General features: G+C 41.8%; 1 protein-coding gene across 1 annotated transcript in view; it reads left to right on the forward strand.

Annotated features, from left to right (window-relative positions):
- The window catches only part of LOC132871680 (cullin-3-like), a 186308-nt gene that overhangs the window by 105072 nt on the left and 57771 nt on the right, over positions 1-23465 (forward strand). Inside the window, exons 3-5 of the mRNA XM_060906077.1 lie at positions 50-163; positions 15401-15561; positions 20153-20267. Of these exons, the coding sequence (XP_060762060.1) occupies positions 50-163; positions 15401-15561; positions 20153-20267 (390 nt within the window). The remainder of the gene's footprint in view (positions 1-49; positions 164-15400; positions 15562-20152; positions 20268-23465) is intronic.

Here is a 23465-nt window from a genome sequence, read left to right on the forward strand (position 1 = left end):
ATGCACTAGTAGATGTTGTCTTTCTTTTTTTTTTTTTTCACGTTTCAAGGTCCGAGAAGACGTCCTCAACTCCTTAAACAACAATTTCCTGCAGACGCTAAACCAGGCGTGGAACGATCATCAGACAGCCATGGTCATGATACGAGACATTTTAATGTACATGGTAAGTAGGCTGTGAGAATGAGTAAAAGAAGTCCTTTTTTTTAAATTTATTTATTTATTTTTTAAATTTCACAAAGAGTAAGTGATTAGGTTTGCAGTTTGGTCCAGGGGTTTCGTGATATACTCAAAGATATTCATTGCTTGTACTGGTAGATTAAGTCATTGACCAACACATTGTTAACCGTATGAGCAGGCACGTCGTCGTCACTGACAAACCCGATCCAAGCTTGAGGCGAACCATGTTTGGTTGACTTAGCCAGAAAAGCAGCAGTAGAGGAGCTGATTCCTTTCTGCACACTCCAGGGTTTTTTCTAGAAAAATTTAGTATGAGGGCGCTCACCATGGCGAGGGAGCGAAGCGACGGGCGGGGGGATGGTGCCGGTTGTCCGTCCCCCCCTCTCCGCCGTGCGAAGCCTTTGAAAAATTGAGGCTACAATGGGACATTCTGAGGCTATCTGAGAGGGAAATTGTCTGTCAACATTGAAAAAGAAATAAGTAATCTTCTTCTGCCCCGGACAGTCTTTGGCTTTCTTCCGTTTCGTGCCGCGGGATGACATCTTTAAATGCCCAAGTGTCAACAAAACCAACTCGTGAACTACTTCTGTCAAAAGCTCCCGCGCCGGTGGGTGAAAGGTCATTCAGTCTCGAGAAATCTCGCTCTACAAGTCAGCTGACCTTGTATGTAACCCATGTCAAATCTCGCGAGAGCAGCCGCGACAAGTAAACAACATGGCGCCTCAGTCTGGAAAACGCCAATTCGGATTGTTTTTGCACCATCTGGCGGTGTATCTACTATGATTGGAATATTTTTGGAGTAATTATAACGTATTTGATGATCAGACACATTGTCACGTGGTGTTGCTGGGATGTTTTCACGGAGAAAAGATCGTTTTGAGAAAGATTGCATGTTGTGCAGTAGCATATAAGTGCATGGCCTAAAGGCTACTTTATGCTGACAACCCAGTCCTCGCAGATGGCGTCGCAGATGGCGTCTGCGTAGCCCCCCACCTTCGCAGACGCTCTGCGCGCACCTCCCAAAAATTGTGACCACCGCAGAAGCCTCGCAGACAACGTCGCAGACAAGAGGGCTCTGATTGGTCCACTCTACATCCGCTGTACACGCACTTCCGCTTCCCTACTTTCCTGGTTTGGTTTGTTTTCACGACCGCCATTTTTAAAAACACGAGCGAAGATGGAGCAGCACGAAGAGCGGTTGATCGAGGAAGTGAGGAAGTACGGACATCTATACGACTCCAGTTCTAGTCATTATAAGTAACCGGAGGATAAACACTCCACTAACCACACCCACCAACTACTCCTAGCGATTTCGTGACTTCATGCCCCCTTGTGTTGTGGCGGTGAATAACATCGCGCACGCCTATTACACCCCGCTCAACAATAAATTACAACTGTCTGCGAAAAGCTATCTGCGAAAGCCTTGTCGCAAGAGCATGCAGAGGCCCTTAGTGTGACTTGGGGTTCAATCAGCATTTCGGTAAGGGGGCGCACGCCGAGAGTAAGAGGGCGCAGCACCCCTGTTCCCTGGTTTAGACGAAAGCCTGCACTCATACTCACGTTCATACCTATGGGCAATGTAGAGTAGCCAGTTAACCTAACCGCATGTCTTTGGACTATGGGGAGGAAACCCACGCAGACACCGGGAGAACATGCAAACTCCACACAGAAAGGCCTCCGTCAGCCACTGGGCTCAAACCCAGAACCTTCTTGCTGTGAGGCGACAGTGCGAACCACTACACCACCGTGCGACCCATGAGCAAGCATAGCAGTTTGATTTATAGTATTCTCACACACTTCAGAGACAGATTTGAGAACTTTCATTATTTTTAAGTTCTGTAAGCGTTTCTCTTAACCGTTGTTTATTGACGAACCTTTGCTACTTTGTATGTGCAAAGTGCAACTTTTTCTGCTGACATTGGAAATTATTACCCGGTGATCAAATCATAAGGGGACAGCACTAAAAGCTTTCCTGATCTCGAAGGGATTTCTTCTGCAGCCTTGCTCAAGAGAATACAAATTATATTTATGGAAACAAGTGTTATACTGGGAAATACACCACTCCAGGGCTCGACATTAAGGACTGCCCGATTGCCCGGGACAAGTGAAACATGCATTCGATCAAGTGGCATATGTCCCTGACATGCCCGACTGGGCAAGTTGCATATATTACAAACTAGCACCACAGAAATGAGGCTTTATGATCTTTTATTTCAGTTCCTAAAAGCGTCCCTCGCTACGTATCCGCCATTATGTCTTGGCTGTTTTCTTAGTCTCGGTTTCATTTACTGCTTTGCAAGTTATTTTATATCCCCCCACTGTTGTAGTATGGGACACGTAGCGTTTTTAGACCCCTTGTGCATGACGTCATGCATCACGTGATAATTACAGCGGGGGTCAGACAGACACCGCCTTTCAAACAAGCAAGGCTTAATCTGTCTTCAGTATGGTTAATTTTTGCGCTGTTTTTGCTTGTTCAAACAGAGAAATGGATAAAAGGCATTCCCGTCTCCCCGCTATCAAGAAAAACGTTAACGAATAGAAGCACATGCTTCAAGAACAACAAGGAAATGAGTGGTTAAAGAATACGAGGAGAGGAGCTCAGCCTGAAAACTCCAGAGCAATTCACGATTGTATTGAAAACGTATTTTACAAAAACAGAAAGTCGGAAGTGAGGATGGACGAGTTTGCTTAAGAATCTCCTTTTATTGATTTTTTTTCCTGCTCGCATTCGAGTTAGCTCCTTCATGAAAGTGTTTGATTTTCTTAAAGGTGAAGCCGCTTCCTTATTCGACACAGAAAACCCAGATTGGTTTCAAACAACTCGGGCATAAAAATCTCAACAAGGATCGACATGCGCGATAAATCCTGAAAGAACCGAACAGATTAAGAGCAGAGAGAGCTGGAGCTTTGTTTCTGTTATCAGAGGAACACAGTCCTGTGCAAAATATTTATATACCGTTGTTGTTTTTTTTTGTTATATCATCCACCTCTAGGCTTATTAAAAAAAATAATAAGAAGAAACAAACCCCACGCTGCGTCCAGACAGGCCGGCTGCGCTGATTCATTTACAGGTTGCCAGTGCTGTATAAAACACCCTCAACCTACACACTAAACAATAATTTTAAACTCAAACATTATCCTGTCTAAAAAAAGATATATAAATATTCTCAAACACAGTACTGTTCAAAAGTCTTGGCACCCTATTGTTTTCTTCATGCAAACTTTGTTATAGATTTCTCTTTTATGATTTCTACATTATCGGGTAATGAGCCTACAGTCTGAAAGAGTTCTACACAAACACACTGAACTTTACAACAGCTGCATGCATGTGAAATGGAAATAAATCGACTAAGGCAGGAAAAACTCATCTCATCTCATTATCTCTAGCCGCTTTATCCTGTTCTACAGGGTCGCAGGCAAGCTGGAGCCTATCCCAGCTGACTACGGGCGAAAGGCGGGGTACACCCTGGACAAGTCGCCAGGTCATCACAGGGCTGACACATAGACACAGACAACCATTCACACTCACATTCACACCTACGGTCAATTTAGAGTCACCAGTTAACCTAACCTGCATGTCTTTGGACTGTGGGGGAAACCGGAGCACCCGGAGGAAACCCACGCGGACACGGGGAGAACATGCAAACTCCGCACAGAAAGGCCCTCGCCGGCCACGGGGCTCGAACCCGGACCTTCTCACTGTGAGGCAACAGTGCTAACCACTACACCACCGTGCCGCGCAGGAAAAACTATTTTGGATAAAATTGTTATTGTCCATTATAAGTAAAAAGTAACCAATAATCAAACTTAATAATAAACTTGATCAATAACCGAACTTCAACTCAGTGTGTGATCTTCATTTTATGTTGCAATTCACAACTATTCTAGAGTTTTCCTTAAAAAAAAAAAAAAGGCTACGAGCTACATCTGGGACGTGGAGCTTCAAAACCGTGACATACAGTAAATCTCTAAAAGTCACTCGTGAGGAAATCAATGAATTGTTTTGATAAATGTGGGTACTTTTATGTGTCTGTATAATAAAATCACATGTTGGCTTGAAGATATGAAGTTTATCTTCTCGTGTTGAAAAACTCGCATTTTTCATACGAAATACATCACGGATCTGAGTGACATTTCAATAATCCTGGCTGGCGTTGAGTGGTATATCAGATATATTCCATTCAGCTAGCATGATATGGAACGAGTTGAAGACGAGTTCGATATCACGCTACGGTAGCTGAATGGAATATATCTGATATACCATGAAAAAAGCCTTTATTATTATTATTATTATTATCGTGCATACACATTCAGTGGAACAGTGATAAATTTTGCAAAAAAGTTTGTTTACAGATTGTCACAGTCGCTCGCAAGCACAGAAGTTTTACGTATACTATGGCGTTTTCAATTCACCGCGACGGTTTACTGCGGGTGCAGCCGGCGAACAAAGAAATGCTTCTGTGCATGCGCAGCAGAAAACTTTCTCACTGGATATTCGCATCAGCTCGGATGTGTGACGTCATGTTGTGTTGACAACCATGCAATATCGTAAACCATATTGCACGCTCATTCTCCATTGGGTAGAGTGACATAATACACGAGATTAGAATATTAGTTTATTCTAGCAGCACTGGCAAAAACTACTTGATACCTTAGTATTTTATGACGCTGTTGATGTCAAGTACCAATCTTTTTGCCGACAAATGTAACAAGAGCAAGAAATTCAACAAATTCAGCGTTGCATATAGACAGTCTCCTAAGTGAATGTCCTTTAAAGACTTGCTGACTTTTGTCGAGTGCAAATACGGTGTGCTGCATCAAAGAGTTTAGAAGAGAACGAATGGTTTCACTCGGTCTGTGTTAATGCACTTAATTTGCTAACTAGTTCACCATGCACAATACAGTGGCATGCAAAAGTTTGGGCACCCTTACTGAAAATGTCTGTTACTGTGAATAGTTAAGTGAGCAGAAGATGAACTGATCACCAAAAGGCATAAAGGTAAAGACGACACATTTCAGCGTTTTCTGCAAGATTTGTGTATTATTTTTGTTTTGTACAATTGGAGAGTGAAAAAAGAAAAGGAACACCATGCAAAAGTTTGGGCACCCCAATACATTTGAGTTCTCAGGTAACTTTTTTACCAAGGTTCCAGACCTTAATTAGCTTATTGAGCTGTGGCTTGTTCAAATTCTTCATTAGGAAAGGTCAGATGATGCAGATTTCAAAGCTGTATAAATTCTCTGACTCCTCAAACTTGTCCCTAAAATCAACAACCATGGGCTCCTCTAAGCAACTCCCTCGCGTTCTGAATAATAAAGTAATTGACGCTCACAAAGCAGGAGAAGGCTACAAGAACGTACTGTAACAAAGTGTTTTCAGGTAGCTGTTTCCTCAGATTGTAATGTTATTAAGAAATGGCAGTTAACAGAAACAGTGGAGATCAAGGTGAGGTCTGGAAGATGAAGAAAACTTTCTGAAAGAACTGCTCGTTGGATTGCTAGAAAGGCAAATAAAACCCCCTGTTTGACTGCAAAAGACCTTCAGAAAGATTTAGCAGACCCTGGAGTGGTGGTGCACTGTTCTACTATGCAGCGACACCTGAACAAATATAACCTTCATGGAAGAGTCATCAGAAGAAAACCTTTCCTGTGTCCTTGCCACAAAATTCAGCGTCTGAAGTTTGCAAATGAACATCTAAATAAGCCTGATGCATTTTGGAAACAAGTCCTGTGGACCGATGAAAACAAAATAGAACTTTTTGGCCACAATGTGCAAAGGTATGTTTGGAGAAAAAAGGGTGCCAAATTCCAGGAAAAGAACACCTCTCCAACTCTGAAGCATGGGTGTGGATCGATCATGCTTTGGGGTTGTGTTGCAGCCAGTGGCACAGGGCACATTTCATTGGTCGAGGGAAGCATGGATTAGAATAAATACCAGCAAATTCTGGAAGCGAACATCACACCATCTGTAAAAAAGTTGAAGTTAAAAAGAGGATGGGTCTTACAATAAGACGATGATCCAAAACACACCTCAAAATCTACAATGGAATACCTCAAGAGGCACAAGCTGAAGGTTTTGCCCTGGCCCTCACAGTCCCCTGACCTAAACATCATTGAAAATCTGTGGATAGATCTCAAAAGAGCAGTGCATACAAGACAGCCCAAGAAACTTGTAGAACTGGAAGTCTTTTGCAAGGACGAATGTGTGAAAATCCTCCAGGTAGGAACTGAAAGATTGTTAGCTGGCTACAAAACGTGTTTACAAGCTGTGATACTTGCCAAAGGGGGTGTTACTAGGTACTAATCATGCAGGGTGCCCAAACTTTTGCTTCGGGCCCTTTTCCTCTTTTTGTCATTTAGAAAATGTAACAGATGAAAATAATAAATAGTTTTTGCTTAAAATATAAAGGGGATGAGTCATCTTTAACTTTATGCCTTTTGGAGATCATTTCATCTTCACTGTTCACAGTAACAGCAATTTTGACCACGGGTGCCCAAACTTTTGCATACCACTGTATGTTGTTTTAAGTACCACTGTTCGCCTAGTTTAATAGGTTTCTCGGCAACCAAAACATGAGACTGGGCAGCACACTGGTGCTCTATTTGCTCTTTGAGCTAGCGAATGCTTAGCAACTCTGAATGAAAGACATCCTGGATGTAATCTGCTCGACCTTTACACCCAGGCTAGTAAATTGTTCATCCTTGCACATGACATGCTCAGCAGTTAAGACAAATTCAGCTTTTTTGTCTTCAGCGCAAGAGGAAGACTGAATAAACTGTCCTCTACAGCCAGGGTTCTCAACCTTTTTCTGCTTCGAGCCCCACCTATTCATACTTGTAACGAGTCAGGGCCCATTAAAAGAGATCCCCAATTATTTTGGCTCATCTATTCTATTCGAATCTAATAACCTATCGTAAAGTGTATTAAAGGTTTGCGACATCACTCCCTGTGCCCAGGAATTAAATAAGTGCAATAAAACAAACTGTTTTTAATCGTAGGTATTGTATTTAAAACTGTATGGATGTGCCAGAAACCAAACCATGCATGCAGGGCATTCTCAGTCAAAAAGGATTAATGATCCAAAAGTGGAGTCTGGTCGATTAACACAAGAACTTACTGCCATGTTTGTGTCCAGAAAACAAGCAAGTTATTCAAACTAAAAAAGTGGATATAGAAACCACTCAATGGGATTTGATCCTTACACGCGAACAAAGACGGATTTTTCCTACGAAAGAAAAATTTACTACCTAAGTTTGACATTAGTAGAATACATTTTAATCCTACTGTAGCCGTAACTAAGTACAAAGGCAATAGTTACCGGTATGTACAACCCCGATTCCAAAAAAATTGGGACAAAGTACAAATTGTAAATAAAAACGGAATGCAATGATGTGGAAGTTTCAAAATTCCATATTTTATTCAGAATAGAACATAGATGACATATCAAATGTTTAAACTGAGAAAATGTATCATTTAAAGAGAAAAATTAGGTTATTTTAAATTTCATGACAACAACACATCTCAAAAAAGTTGGGACAAGGCCATGTTTACCACTGTGAGACATCCCCTTTTCTCTTTACAACAGTCTGTTAACGTCTGGGGACTGAGGAGACAAGTTGCTCAAGTTTAGGGATAGGAATGTTAACCCATTCTTGTCTAATGTAGGATTCTAGTTGCTCAACTGTCTTAGGTCTTTTTTGTCGTATCTTCCGTTTTATGATGCGCCAAATGTTTTCTATGGGTGAAAGATCTGGACTGCAGGCTGGCCAGTTCAGTACCCGGACCCTTCTTCTACGCAGCCATGATGCTGTAATTGATGCAGTATGTGGTTTGGCATTGTCATGTTGGAAAATGCAAGGTATTCCCTGAAAGAGACGTCGTCTGGATGGGAGCACATGTTGCTCTAGAACCTGGATATACCTTTCAGCATTGATGGTGTCTTTCCAGATGTGTAAGCTGCCCATGCCACATGCACTAATGCAACCCCATACCATCAGAGATGCAGGCTTCTGAACTGAGTGCTGATAACAACTTGGGTCGTCCTTCTCCTCTTTAGTCCGAATGACACAGCGTCCCTGATTTCCATAAAGAACTTCAAATTTTGATTCGTCTGACCACAGAACAGTTTTCCACTTTGCCACAGTCCATTTTAAATGAGCCTTGGCCCAGAGAAGACGTCTGCGCTTCTGGATCATGTTTAGATACGGCTTCTTCTTTGAACTATAGAGTTTTAGCTGGCAACGGCGGATGGCACGGTGAATTGTGTTCACAGATAATGTTCTCTGGAAATATTCCTGAGCCCATTTTGTGATTTCCAATACAGAAGCATGCCTGTATGTGATGCAGTGCCGTCTAAGGGCCTGAAGATCACGGGTACCCAGTATGGTTTTCCGGCCTTGACCCTTACGCACAGAGATTCTTCCAGATTCTCTGAATCTTTTGATGATATTATGCACTGTAGATGATGATATGTTCAAACTCTTTGCAATTTTACACTGTCGAACTCCTTTCTGATATTGCTCCACTATTTGTCGGTGCAGAATTAGGGGGATTGGTGATCCTCTTCCCATCTTTACTTCTGAGAGCCGCTGCCACTCCAAGATGCTCTTTTCATACCCAGTTATGTTAATGACCTATTGCCAATTGACCTAATGAGTTGCAATTTGGTCCTCCAGCTGTTCCTTTTTTGTACCTTTAACTTTTCCAGCCTCTTATTGCCCCTGTCCCAACTTTTTTGAGATGTGTTGCTGTCATGAAATTTCAAATGAGCCAATATTTGGCATGAAATTTCAAAATGTCTCACTTTCGACATTTGATATGTTGTCTATGTTCTATTGTGAATACAGTATCAGTTTTTGAGATTTGTAAATTATTGCATTCCGTTTTTATTTACAATTTGTACTTTGCCCCAACTTTTTTGGAATCGGGGTTGTATACTATTAATTAACTTACTGTGAAGATAATTAACAAATAGTCAACAGATTTAAGGGTTGTGACTTTTTAATAAAGATCGTGTATATTTTTAGTCTTTTGTATTCACACTACTTTGCGAAGCAAGCACACTATTGTTCTTCTTAAGTTTACTTTATTTTTATTTATTCCTGTCCACCTGTTTTTTGGAGCCGCTACTCCTCCTACAGCTTTTGAAATAGCGACACCGGTCCAACTCAGTGGCCATCCTGAAGTGGTGTAGTGTGCTTGTACAGTATACAGCTTTTGGATCGCCACACCCGTTCTCTCGTTCTTCTCGTTTTTCTGTCGGGTTTTTTTTTGTTCCCCATAGAGAATGAATAGGACTCACGAATCGAATCGTCCTGTTAGGACACGCTCCATTGCAGATGCACCAAACCTCATGTGATACCTCAGGCCAACTCCCCCGACACACATATATGCATTCGGTTCTGACCCACACTCGTCTTTGTCTTACCTTTCATCCATCCATTTTTCCTCCACATTGCCGCTAATTATTGACAATCATCCCTCCATTCCCCCATCGGCGATAATGCCTTTGGCAAGGATCTGTTCATTTGAGGCTTGGACAACAAATCAACCTCAACTCAATGGCCAATTTATTAGGAATACTTGCCTGCACGCGCGCGCACATGCTAGCAGTTAGCAGATAAGCATTAGCATGTTAGCATGCTAGCTATTAGCATGTTACTCATTAGTATATCATGCTAGCTGTTAGCTCGCAAGTAGTTAACATCTTAATGGCGAACATGCTGTCATGAGAGCTGTTAGCGTTAGCATGTTAGCATTTGCATGTTAGCATTAGCTTGTTAGCATGCTAGCTATTAGCATGTTACTCATTCGTATATCATGCTAGCTGTTAGCTCACAAGTTGTTAGCATGTTCGCCGTTAACGTTATCATGAGAGCTGTTAGCATTAGCATGCTAGCTTTTAGCCTGTCAGCCTTAGCATGATAGCTGTTCTGCTCCAGCTCAGCAAGCACACTGTGTTTTCTCTGCAGAAATGCAGTCTCGTTTGTATCTGTACGTGCATGACTCCACCAGCTCTGCTGATCAACTTACCGTGTTTAAATAAAGTTCTTCATTCATTATGAGTTGGAAAATTATCCATCTGTTGATTTTCCCCTGACATCTCAAACTACCCAGTGCTGCAGACATCGTTCAACATGGACAAACGGATGAAAACCTGGAAGAGCATGGAGGCGTACAACTTTTTATGTGTGGCTGGGTTAAAGATCTGGGGATCAGAGAAATCCTGTATCGTTTTTTTTTTTTTTTGCCCGGGTAAATAGGAGTTTCTGGGCTTTTTGTACACATTTTGAGAAGGTTGCTAGGACACTACAAGTTTTAGTATTGGGTGGACAACCACAGCCGCTCGATTCTCAATCTTAACGACACTTCTCTTCCAGCAGGCATCACAGATCCATATAATTCACCCACAAATGTATTGATTTATTCAGCCCGCTGCGCTTTTACGCTCTCTCTCTCTCTTACATCTTCCGTTTATTTTTTCCAGAATCAATTTGTGTAATGAAGACATTAAACTTGTGAAGTATTTTAATTGGTACAGCACCGTTCAGACATACATTAGAGAAGGGTGGGTTAAATGTGACAAAATAAAGGCTTGTTCTTCTTAATTTACCCACAAATGTATTTATTCCACTTGAAAAGTATACAGCAAACCAGCTACCGGATTTGGGACACTATGACATCCTGAACTATTTAGTATTTGGCTTCAAACTTGAAAAAAATTTCGCAGCCCACGAGATGGCGCTTCGCGGCTCATTACCCAGTGGTTGAGAAACGCTGCTCTAGAGAGCATGAAGATGATCAGAGTAATTTTCTTCTCAGAGCAGAGAGTGATTCCACTCTGGAAAAGTAAGCAGGTTTCTATTTGTCTCTACTGTCATGACTTAAACTTGGCGCCAAAAGATATTTATTACACACCTTCTATTACTACAGCTTGCAAAAAAATAAAAAATAAAATTGCCTCTGATATGCTCCCCAGCCAGAATCTACCCATCACAGTATTGTGTGATCAGACATATGATGGACCAGCCACCACATGCCACAGTGGTTTCCATTGCATCAGTTTGGTCCTGTAAGCAGTCCCATCCAAAAGTATTGGAATGGCAAGGCTCCCCCCCCCCCCTCCTTTCTCCCCTATACACCAAAGACCTTTGGGTTTAATATCAAAAAAACGAATATGAGATGACATTGTTCATTTGCTGATATTTACATCTCCAATGGTGCTTTAAAGTTTTAAATGCAGGATTGTCTTCACCTTCTCTGACCGTTGGTCAACATTCTTCTTTGAGCCAGTGTGATGTGCCAAATGTGGAGCCGTTTGGATTTTTTTTTTTTCTGTCTGTGCTGCCTTCTCAAGTTGAAAGCATAAATAACCAAGACTGATGGATCTGAGTGAGAAATGTCAGATTATCGCGAGGCTACCTTTGATCTGCAGAGTACGAGTGTCCAGATGATGGCCCCTCGGCCATTTGCAGTCTGGTGCAGGTTCTAAATGGCCTGCAAGATATTTCCGAAATAACGCCGTCCTGCTGTTAGGAAAATTGAAGAAAAATAAGTTCGTAGTGAGAACACTAGGTGTTGCTGTCACATAAAGCTGAATGGATCTGTGTGTATTCTCCTTCCCTTTACCCACTTCACTATGTTGTAGATTTCAGTGCTACAGGCCTACTGTACGTTAATGTTTTGAAGATGTTTTGAATATGCAGGAAAAAAAGCAAACGCCAGAGATTTAATGTAATTTGGCTGAGTTCAGAAGAAAGCATTTCTGTTTATTTTGTCAGGAATCAATATGTAATGAAGGCATTAAACTAGTGAAGTATTTTAATTTGTTCAGACATACAATAGAAAAGGGTACTTACTTACTTTTTACACTGGTTATCATTACTCTATACAGTGGTGCTTGAAAGTTTGTGAACCCTTTAGAATTTTCTAGATTTCTGCATAAATATGACCTAAAACATCATCAGATTTTCACACAACTCCTAAAAGTAGATAAAGAGAACCCAGTTAAACAAATGAGACAAAAATATTATGCTTGGTTGTTTACTTATTGAGGAAAATGATCCAATATTACATATCTGTGAATGGCAAAAGTATGTGAACCTTTGCTTTCAGTATCTGGTGTGACCCCCTTGTGCAGCAATAACTGCAACTAAACGTTTGCGGTAACTGTTGATCAGTCCTGCACACCGGCTTGGAGGAATTTTAGCCCATTCCTCCGTACAGAACAGCTTCAACTCTGGGATGTTGGTGGGTTTTCTTACATGAACTGCTCGCTTCAGGTCCTTCCACAACATTTCGATTGGATTAAGGTCAGGACTTTGACTTGGCCATTCCAAAACATTAACTTTATTCTTCTTTAACCATTCTTTGGTAGAACGACTTGTGTGCTTAGGGTCATTGTCTTGCTGCATGACCCACCTTCTCTTGAGATTCAGTTCATGGACAGATGTCCTGACATTTTCCTTTAGAATTCGCTGGTATAATTCACAATTCATTGCTCCATCAATGATGGCAAGCTGTCCTGGCCCAGATGCAGCAAAACAGGCCCAAACCATGATACTACCACCACCATGTTTTACAGATGGGATAAGGTTCTTATGTTGGAATGCACTGTTTTCCTTTCTCCAAACATAACGCTTCTCATTTCAACCAAAAATTTTGGTCTCATCCGTCCACAGAACATTTTTCCAGTAGCCTTCTGGCTTGTCCATGTGATATTTAGCAAACTGCAGACAAGCAGCAATGTTCTTTTTGGAGAGCAGTGGCTTTCTCCTTGCAAACCTGCCGTGCACACCATTGTTGTTCAGTGTTCTCCTGATGGTGGACTCATGAACATTAACATTAGCCAATGTGAGAGAGGCCTTCAGTTGCTTAAGTTACCCTGGAGTCCTTTGTGACCTCGCCGACAATTACACGCCTTGCTCTTGGAGTGATCTTTGTTGGTCGACCACTCCTGGGGAGGGTAACAATGGTCTTGAATTTCTTCCATTTGTACACAATCTGCCTGACTGTGGATTGGTGGAGTCCAAACTCTTTAGAGATGGTTTTGTAAACTTTTCCAGCTTGATGAGCATCAACAACACTTTCTGAGGTCCTCCGAAATCTCCTTTGTTTGTGCCATGATACACTTCCACAAAAGTGTGCTGTGAAGATCAGACTTTGATAGATCCCTGTTCTTTAAATAAAACAGGGTGCCCACTCACACCTGATTGTCATCCCATTGATTGAAAACACCTGACTCTAATTTCACCTTCAAATTCACTGCTCATCCTAGAGGTTCATATACTTTTGCCACTCACAGATATGTAATATTGGATCATTTTCCTCCATAAATAAATGACCAAGTATAATCTTTTTGTCTCATTTGTTTAACTGGGTTCTCTTTGTTTACTTTTAGGACTTGTGTGGAAATCTGATGTTTTAGGTCATATTTATGCAGAAATCTAGAAAATTCGAAAGGGTTCACAAACTTTCAAGCACCACTGTCGTTTTTGCTTCACCCCGGGTGAAGACAGAGTGGCGTGTGTTTGTGGAAACCATATGCAAGTCTAATATGTCTGCTGTCCCTAAGGCTAATGCTGGAAACATCTGTCATTATGTTATTCAGTTTCATTAGATTGTCGCCGGTGTACACCTGACTCAGCAAATCATGTGCTTGACCTGCAGACCCTGAAATAAAGTCTGATGGCAATCAAATGCAAAGGCAAGATCAATAACTGCCTGCCTGGATGTCTGATTTGATGCTTATAAAGGCTCTGTTTCTGGTCACACAAAGAAAGAACACCGCCCCCTGTACTTTTTTTTTTTCATGACCAGACCAGTGGTGATATGGTTTACGGGTTATGAAGCACTGCAGAGAGTGGCAGAGACAGGACATTTGTATCTGTGCGCACATGCTTTATTGTTCATGTCCTTTCTCAAATTTACCCTGCCATCTGTTTTGAAACAAGCCAAGAATGGATGAAATGTTGCCAGCAGGTCAGCCACAGAGTCTTAAAGGGTGGAATACATCAGCCAGTATTGCTAATATGTCTTAGTGTTATTTATTTGACCAAAAAAAAAAAAGGCCAGAGAGCTTGACGGTGCAAATGAGTGTCACACCACAGGTACTACTTGTCACGTAAGGAGACACCCGTTTTTGTCAAAATGTGTTTGTCAAAAGAAACCTTTGTTTTCAGGCAACACTACCTCGTGATATTTTCAATAGATTTTTCTCCTTCTCACCATCGAGTAACGTCGCTTTCTCACACAGCAACAAGTGCAAATGTGATTTTCGAATAACAGGTCATGCGGCGGGTGGCACGGTGGTGTAGTGGTTAGCGCTGTCGCCTCACAGCAAGAAGGTCCTGGGTTCGAGCCCTGGGGCCGGCGAGGGCCTTTCTGTGCGGAGTTTGCATGTTCTCCCCGTGTCCGCGTGGGTTTCCTCCGGGTGCTCCGGTTTCCCCCACAGTCCAAAGACATGCAGGTTAGGTTAACTGGTGACTCTAAATTGACTGTAGGTGTGAATGTGAGTGTGAATGGTTGTCTGTGTCTATGTGTCAGCCCTGTGATGATCTGGCGACTTGTCCAGGGTGTACCCCGCCTTTCGCCCATAGTCAGCTGGGATAGGCTCCAGCTTGCCTGCGACCCTGTAGAAGGATAAAGCGGCTAGAGATAATGAGATGAGATGAGAATGAGGTCATGCGGCGTTAAAGACCTCTGAATAATCGTTTATCGATTTGCAAAAAGACGCGATTATAATTATTTTAAGTTATTGCCCAGCCCTAGTTCTTAATCACAAGCAGTCTGACAACTTGAACCATAAAGAACTGGCTGGAAAAATATCCAGCACAAAAGATGTCTGATCGCAACAAGAAGTTGCTTCTCAAGTCTCATTGTTATGCATTTACACACGTTTTTTGTAAGAGAGAGTGTGAGGACCTGAGAAATAAACGGTATCCACAAGCACAGAGCTGTGAAGAAACGCTCCAGGGAAGGACCATTTCCGTGTGTAGTAGCTTTGACATGCTGCTTGGTTTTAACGTCATGCAAAAAAAAAAAAAAATGCAGCTCAGTGTACTTGTGAATATTCTGTCGTGTAACAGCTGCACTTTTTTGTGTTTTACGAATTTTGACTGTGATCATGTCCAAGCAAGAACCCTGAATGGCTGTTTTTAAGTCACTGTCGTGTCAGTCAATGTCAGTGAAATGTTTTCTTTGTGTGTTTTGGATCTCTAGGACCGTGTGTATGTGCAGCAGAATAACGTAGAGAATGTCTATAACTTGGGCCTGATCATCTTCCGAGACCAAGTCGTTCGGTACGGCTGCATCAGAGACCATCTCCGCCAGACACTGCTGGACATGATCGCCAGGGAACGGAAGGGCGAGGTGGTAGACAGGTGTGCGCCTGATACTTTGTGTTTGTTCCATAAATATGTTAATACCTACGTTGTTTCTGTATGATCTTCATTTTTAAGATTGGATCATGGAATTGCGTTAACTTACTTAGCTTCCGGTTAGCAATCACGATTCACTACAGCTAGTAGCTTCTCTGCGTCAACATAAGAGGTTAGTTTGACAGCACTCGTTAGATTGACCAACACACAGTATAATGGGGAAAGTCCAAGGAGCTCAGTGCAGATCTGAGAAAGAGGATCACAGATTTACACGCTCAGGAATGTCTCTTGGAGCAATTTCTAAACAACTGCACATTCTTTCAAACAATTGTATGCAAGTCCAAGTTATTGGGAGGTGTAGCAACTTTGCTGAAAGAAGACCCAAACTGTCAGCTGAGAGGAAATTAGCTTGGATGGTCACGAATAACCCAGGAACCACCAAGGCACAGGACTGCCACGAACTGGAAGCTGCTGGAACACTGTCTACACTCAAGTTTTACATCGTCGTGGACTGAGAGGCTGCTGTCCAAGAAAGAAGTCAAGGTTATTTGTATAGCACTTTTAACAATAGACATTGTCGCAAAGCAGCTTTACAGAAAATTAAAGACTTTAAACATGAGCTTATTTTACCCATTATTTATCCCCAATGAGCAAGCCTGTGGCAACGGTGGCAAGGAAAAACTCCCTCAGACGACATGAGGAAGAAACCTCGAGAGGAACCAGGCTCAAAAGGGAACCCATCCCCATCTGGGTGATAACAGAGAGCGTGATTTATAAATAACTCGCTTCTATAACTGTGTCCTATATAGTCACAAAGCAAACCTGTGTAACCAGGAAATTCATTATAGTTTTAACATGAAGTCTGTTTTGTTGAAGTTCTAAACTGTTCACTGATGGAAACTTGAGTACAAAACTGTTCATGACACCTGCAGTCCTAAAGTTAGCAAGTTAACTGTAGTCCTCAGCCATAAAAGCATTACTGTAAGTGTCCAGAACATCTTCCAAGCGCAACTTTCGACTGTCCATGTGGGGCCGTCCTCCACAGGAGCGATGTGATGAGACTCCAGCCAGAAGTAGGGCATCAGGATGGATCAGGCAGGTCCAAGGAACAGAAGAGGTCAGCACCACTGGAGAAGAAGCCCCTGCTCCAAAATTGACACCTTCAAGCTCGAGTTATGTTTGCAGCTGACTACATGGCCAAAGAAGTCGTCTTCTGGAAGGACGTTTTATGGTCAAATGAGACAAAGATTGAGTTGTTTTGCCACAAAAAACAGAAGTACAGACGAACACTGCTTTGGTACCAGTGGTAACATCGTGCTCTGGGGTTGGTTTGCGGCCAGTGGGACTGGCACAATTGCAGTTGACTTGCTGACTTTGGGACTGCGGTTGTCGTGAATGGTTTTGCGCTCGGGTTTCCGTTGGTGGGGGGTTTATAGCATCAACGAAGCTGACTTTATGTTAGGACTGTTAATGATAGTCATGTTGTCTGTTGTTGCCCAAATGAGGATGGGTTCCCTTTTGGGTCTGGTTCCTCTCGAGGTTTCTTCCTCATGTCGTCTGAAGGAGATTTCCTTGCCACTGTCGCCACAGGCACGCTCATTGGGGATAGATTAGGGATAAAATTAGCTCATATTTTAAGTCGTTCAAATTCTGTAAAGCTGCTTTGCGACAATGTTTATTGTTAAAAGCGCTATACCCGTACAAATAAACTTGACAATTGGGTGGACAGTGGCCTTGGGTTCAACAAGAAGTCTGGTTGTGAAATGGAAGTTCTGACTTCAGCCCTATCATAAATATGTGGACTGTGCTTAAAATTGAATTAAAATAAAATTTTTCCTTTAATTGTTGGTACCGCACCCTCTTTCAGTCTTTGCAGTTAGAACATTCTTGGGCCATGAATGCAACATAAGTCCACTTTCTGTCGTGTTGCTGCACCAGCCAGCAACACATCTACGTGGCATGGCGATAAATTAGCTCAAATTGGAGGCTCGAAGTTACAGTCAGCTCTGTGTTTTAGTATAGCGGAAATGGCTATGAGACCGATAGACTTCCTGCTGTGACGTTACAGATGTCAAGGTCATTCACTCGTACCACTACCTATATGAATCACTTTAATCGTAAAAATTAGTGTTTTAGATTTATTAACGCTTAAAACTATTCCTGTGCCATTCTTGAGGTCTCAAGGCATTTATAAACAAAAAGTGAGGCCATGGTTCTGCGTATCTCCTTTAAAGACAATTAAATACAGACCGTCATGCAACCAGGAAAGTGCAAAGGCCTCACTTTACGTCTGTTACAAAGTGGTCACACTGGAGACTCCTTCCAAAAATTGCACGTTTTGTTTGAATCAGTTTGTGATGAGTCCACCATACAAGTCACTGTGTACACTTTTGCGACAGAGACCGTAACATATTACAACAAACGCATTAATATTAACCTTGCAGAATGTCCTGCTGTCCGAGCCATACTGTTATAATATCTTCATCAACACCTTCTGACCAATCAGATTCAAGCATTCAGCAGCACTGGTGGGATAAATAAGTCAAATATTAACCAAATCAATCAAGGTCCGTCATCCATTTATGTTTGGTGAAGTAAATGCAAGAGTATTTCAGGCAGATTGAGTTCTGGGTTTTGAGGACATGATCCCACTCGTCACTGCTAACAGGTCACACTTCAGAAGAGTAGTGTCAGATGGACCAATACAGTGTCTTGCAAAAGTATTCATCCCCCTTGGTGTCTGTCCTGCTTTGTTGCATTACAAGCTGGAATTACAATGGATTTTTGGGGGCTTGGCACCATTCGATTTACACAACACGCCTACCACTTTAAAGGTGAAAATTCTTGTTTTATTGTGATACAAGCAATAAGATGAAAAAATGGAAATCTGGAGTGTGCATAAGTATTCGCCCCCTCTTGTATGAAGCTCCTAAATAAGAGCTGGTCCAACCAGTTCACTTCATAAGTCAGATAATTAGTTGATTAAGATCCACCTGTGTGCAATCAAAGTGTCACATGATGTCTGTATAAATCAACCTGTTCTGGAAGGACCCTGACTCTGCAACACTACTAAGCAAGCAACGTGAAAACCAAGAAACACTCCAAACATGTCAGAGACAAAGTTGTGAAGAAGTATAGATCAGGGTTGGGTTATAAAAAATATCCCAAACTTTGAATATCCCAGCGAGCACCATTAAATCCATTATAGCAAAATGGAAAGAATATGGCACCACTACAAACCTGATAAGAGAAGGCCGCCCACCAAAACTCACAGACTGGGCAAGGAGGGCATTAATCAGAGATGCAACAAAGACACCAACGATAACACTGAAGGAGCTGCAAAGATCCACAGCGGAGATGGGAATATCTGTCCATAGGACCACTTTAAACTGTACATGCCACAGAGTGAGGCTTTATGGAAGAGTGGCCAGAAAAAAGTAATTGCTTAAGAAAACACATTTGGAGTTTGCCCAACAGCATGTGGCAGACTCCCCAAACACATGGAAGAAGACTCTCTGTTCAAATGAGACTAAAACCTGATCTTTTTGGCCATCATGGGAAACGCCATGTGTGGCGCAAACCCACCACCCTGAGAACACCATTCCTACAGTGAAGCATGGTGGTGGCAGCATCATGCTGTGGGGATGTTTTTCATCTGCAGGGACAGGAAAGCTGGTCAGTTCTGAAGGAAAGATGTATGGCACTAAATACAGGGCAATTCTGGAGGAAAACCTGTTTGAGTCAGCCAGAGGTTTGAGACTGGGATGAAGGTTCACGTTCCAGCAGGACAATGACCCTAAGCATACTGCTAAAGCTACACTGGAGTGGTTTAAAGGGAAACATTTAAATGTCTTGGAACGGCCTAATCAAAGCCCAGACCTCAATCCAATTGAGAATCTGTGGCATAACTTGAAGATTACTGTATACCAACGCAACCCATCTAACTTGAAGGAGTTGGAGCAGTTTTGCCTTGAGGAATGAGCAAAAATCCCAGTGGCTAGATGTGCTAAGCTAATAGAGACATACCCCAAGAGACTTGCAGCTGTAATTGCACCAAAAGGTGGCTCTACAACGTATTGACTTTGTGGGGGTGAATACCTATGCACACTCCAGATTTGTTTTTTTCGTCTTAATTATTGTTTGTCTCACAATAAAACAACAAATTTCACCTTTAAACTTTGTAGGCATGTTGTGTAAATCAAATGGTGCTAACCCCCCAAAAATCCATTTTAATTCCAGCTTGTAATCTAACGAAACAGGACAAACAGCAAGGGGGAGGAATACTTTTGCAAGACACTGTACCTTTGCTGGCGCAGCTTCTTATAAAACGGTTAGACTGGGAAAAATAAAGTGAAATGGCCCATTGGTGTTAAGAAAATGAACAAATTAATTGTTTATTAGTGTTGATTAGATTGTAATTAGATCACCCTCAGAGAAAATACAGCCTATAAAGCGATCATTTCTCAGTAAGTTATGTAAATTAATTTACATAATTTTTTTTTTTGACCCAGTTGTGTCGTTTCCAGAAAATGAAATAACTCTCTCCTATGTCTAGGGTGATGTCATTTATTAATTATCATTATCTCTCTCTTAGAGGAGCAATTAGAAATGCGTGCCAGATGCTTATGATATTAGGCTTGGAGGGACGGTCAGTATATGAGGAAGACTTTGAAGCTCCTTTCTTAGAAATGTCTGCTGAGTTCTTCCAGGTTGGTGACAATAACAGATACTAACTGCTCTATTCAGTCTCACTGTAATAACTCTGTAAGCGCATGCTTTATAAATGTTCTTCTAAACAAGTTCATGATGTCAGTTAAAAGGTGTGACTAACTGAGCACTAATTATCGGCAAATAATAATCAACAGCTTGTTTAATACCTCATCCTAATTGCTCTGCTACCGCTGGGGCTGGTGGGAGAAGCTTGTGTTATTCACTGGCATCAAGAAAATTCGATACCCATGATAACTGACATTTGTGAAACTGTTTCCCTTTACAGCAGCTTATCTGTCTCTCTGTCAGTCTGTCCATTCATCTTTCCATCCAGCCATCCATTTTGTGTGTGCATGTGTCCGTCTGTGCGTGTATCTCCTGTAGTGGGAAATACACTTGAAGCCAAAGACTTGTACCTTGTGTCTCATTAAACGTAGACGGCCTTTCGATTTCATAAAATCAGCTAAATTTATTTCCCTCTGAAATTTGGTCATTGTGATACATGTTTATTTCTGTAATATCTCACAAAAAAACAGGCCATTCTATGGCTGGGAAGTTCTTTAATATGAAGGGATTCCCGAGCAAATAATGTGCATGAAATCGCTCGCTTCGTGCAGTCAAGCAGACAGAGGAAGTCCATGTGCACAGGTTTACCTTCGTCGTCGTCATCTTTTGGGTTTTCCGCCAGCTGGCATCCACAGTGTTGTATCACTGCCATCTACAGGTTTACCTTTGACTGTGCACTGACAGTTACATCATTCTGTCGCTAAACGAACAGTTGATCACACCGAGGTTCTCGCTGACCGCCGATGTTTATTAGTTTGGTCCTGCATTTCCTTTCCTTCGCAGCATAACGTCTTTTCTTCTTGCTTTCCGTTATCGTAGTCGGTCTTTCACGTTTCATTTGCACACTCGCATCCTCCGTTGTAGTGGTCTGCGCGGGTCGGATTTTTCAGTCCCGCTCCCGCCCGCGCCCGCATTGTGCAGTCCCACTCCCGCCCACGCCCGCAAAGAATTATGATTTTCAGTCCCGCTCCCGCCCGCACCCACAAAGAATTATGATTTTCAGTCCCGCTCCCGCCCGCGCCTGCCATATTTTGTCCCGCTCCCGCCCGCAAATCCTGCATGATGCAGACGTTCGCGTTATTTCTCAGGAAAGTTCTTGTCTTGACACAGCGTGATGGTGCCCCGCCCCCTACTTTGAGTGGATTTGAGCATAAATATCTACAGCTCACATTCACATTTGTTATTATTTACCTAGTTTCTGAATTCAGCGTGTAGTGTCTCTAATAATAATAATAATTAGTGCTGTCAAGCAATTAAAATATTTAATCGCGAATCGCACATTTTTATCACATTAGAAACCATTGTAATTCGCTGATCAGCATAAAAAAGTGAATGGGCTTGCTTTGTACCAATGGTGTTTTTTTTTTTTTATTGCAAAGCAGAGCTAGTAAGAGAAGTGAACTGATTTACTGCTTGAGTTAGTCTACAACTCTAATCAGAGAGACATGTTACACAGTGACGGTAGGCTTGACTCAATGCTATCCCAGAAATCCTTCCTGTAATATGCAAATTTGTCCACCTCTGATTGGACAGCCATATTTGCATATTACAGGAAGGATTTCTGGGATAGCATTGAGTCAAGCCTACCGTCAGTGTGTAATCTGTCTGTCTGATTAGAGTTGTAGACTAACGCAAGCAGTAAATCACTTCACTCATGGTTCTCTTGCTAGCTGGGTGTGAACTGCGAGTCATTAGAGTGATCAAAGGATTTCCCGTTAGGGTGATCAGTGGCAAATTTAAGATGCCATTCCTCACTCAATCTGGCAATCTGACTCTCTCTGCAAATTTAGGCATCTTAAAATGTTTTTATTAATGCCAAATAAAATATCCAGCACAAATTATATATGATAGACATAAATTAATAATTTATAAATTTTATTTCAAACACGTTTTTAGTTAGCAGGACTGCAGCTTATCACCGCTCCCGCCCGCACCGCATATGTGCACTCCCGCCCGCACCTGCATATGTGCACTTCCGGTCCCGCCCGCGCCCGCAATGAGCTTTCAAAATTTGTCCCGCGCTGCACTGCTTTGCGGCGGGTCCCGCGGGACTCCCGCGGGAGTGCAGGGCTCTCCTCCGTTGTTCTCTCCTGTTTCAAATTTGTATCCCATAATGCCTTGCGCGAACGGGGAAAACCCACCACGTCATGCATGACATAGTATCTTGTATTGCGTCATGGTGAAGCAGGAAAAAAATACCAGAGAATTTAGTGCAACGTGATCCTAAATTCAGTAATTGTTCTATTAAAAAAAAAAAAAAACTAATAAAATTGGAAGTTTGTGATTTTGAAATTACGGTAGTAGCTTTTGATCCCAGGGCTTGACATTTAACTATTAAACTCCCTTGCTCTGGGGGAAAGTGGGGGTTAATTTCCATTTGCCCTTCCAATATTATCATTTTCACCCTATTTTGCGAGTACTACTATTTTTTTTAAGGAAAACTCTAGAATAGTTGTGAATTGCAACATAAAATGAAGATCACACATTGAGTTGAAGTTCGGTTATTGATTAAGTTTATTATTAAGTTTGGTTATTGGTTACTTTTTACTTGTCATGGGCAATAACAATTTTATCCAAAATAGTTTTCCTGCCTTAGTCAATTTATTTCCATTTCACATGCATGCAGCTGTTGTAAAGTTCAGTGTGTTTGTGTAGAACTCTCTCAGACTGTAGGCTCATTACCCGATAATGTAGAAATCATAAAAGAGAAATGTATAACAAAGTTTGTATGAAGAAAACAATAGGGTGCCAAGAATTTTGAACAATACCGTGTTTGAGAATATTTATATATCGGATTTTTGTGATATCCATCTTTAGGTTTAAAAAAAAATGCACTGCATCATGACAGACAGTTTTTGATGTTTTGAGTTTAAACTTGTTTAGTGTGTAGGTTGAGGGTATTTTATACAGACCTGGCAACCTGTAAATGAATCAGCGCAGCCGGCCTGTCTGGACGCAGCGTGGGGTTTGTTTCTTCTTTTTTTAAAATAAGCCTAGAGGTGGATGATATAACAAAAAAAAAAAAACGATATATAAATATTTTGCACAGGACTGTGTTCCTCTGATAACAGAAACAAAGCTCCAGCTCTCTCTGCTCTTAATCTGTTCGGTTCTTTCAGGATTTATCGCGC

Source organism: Neoarius graeffei, chromosome 23, assembly GCF_027579695.1.
Source record: "Neoarius graeffei isolate fNeoGra1 chromosome 23, fNeoGra1.pri, whole genome shotgun sequence".
In the NCBI taxonomy this organism is placed as follows: domain Eukaryota; kingdom Metazoa; phylum Chordata; class Actinopteri; order Siluriformes; family Ariidae; genus Neoarius; species Neoarius graeffei.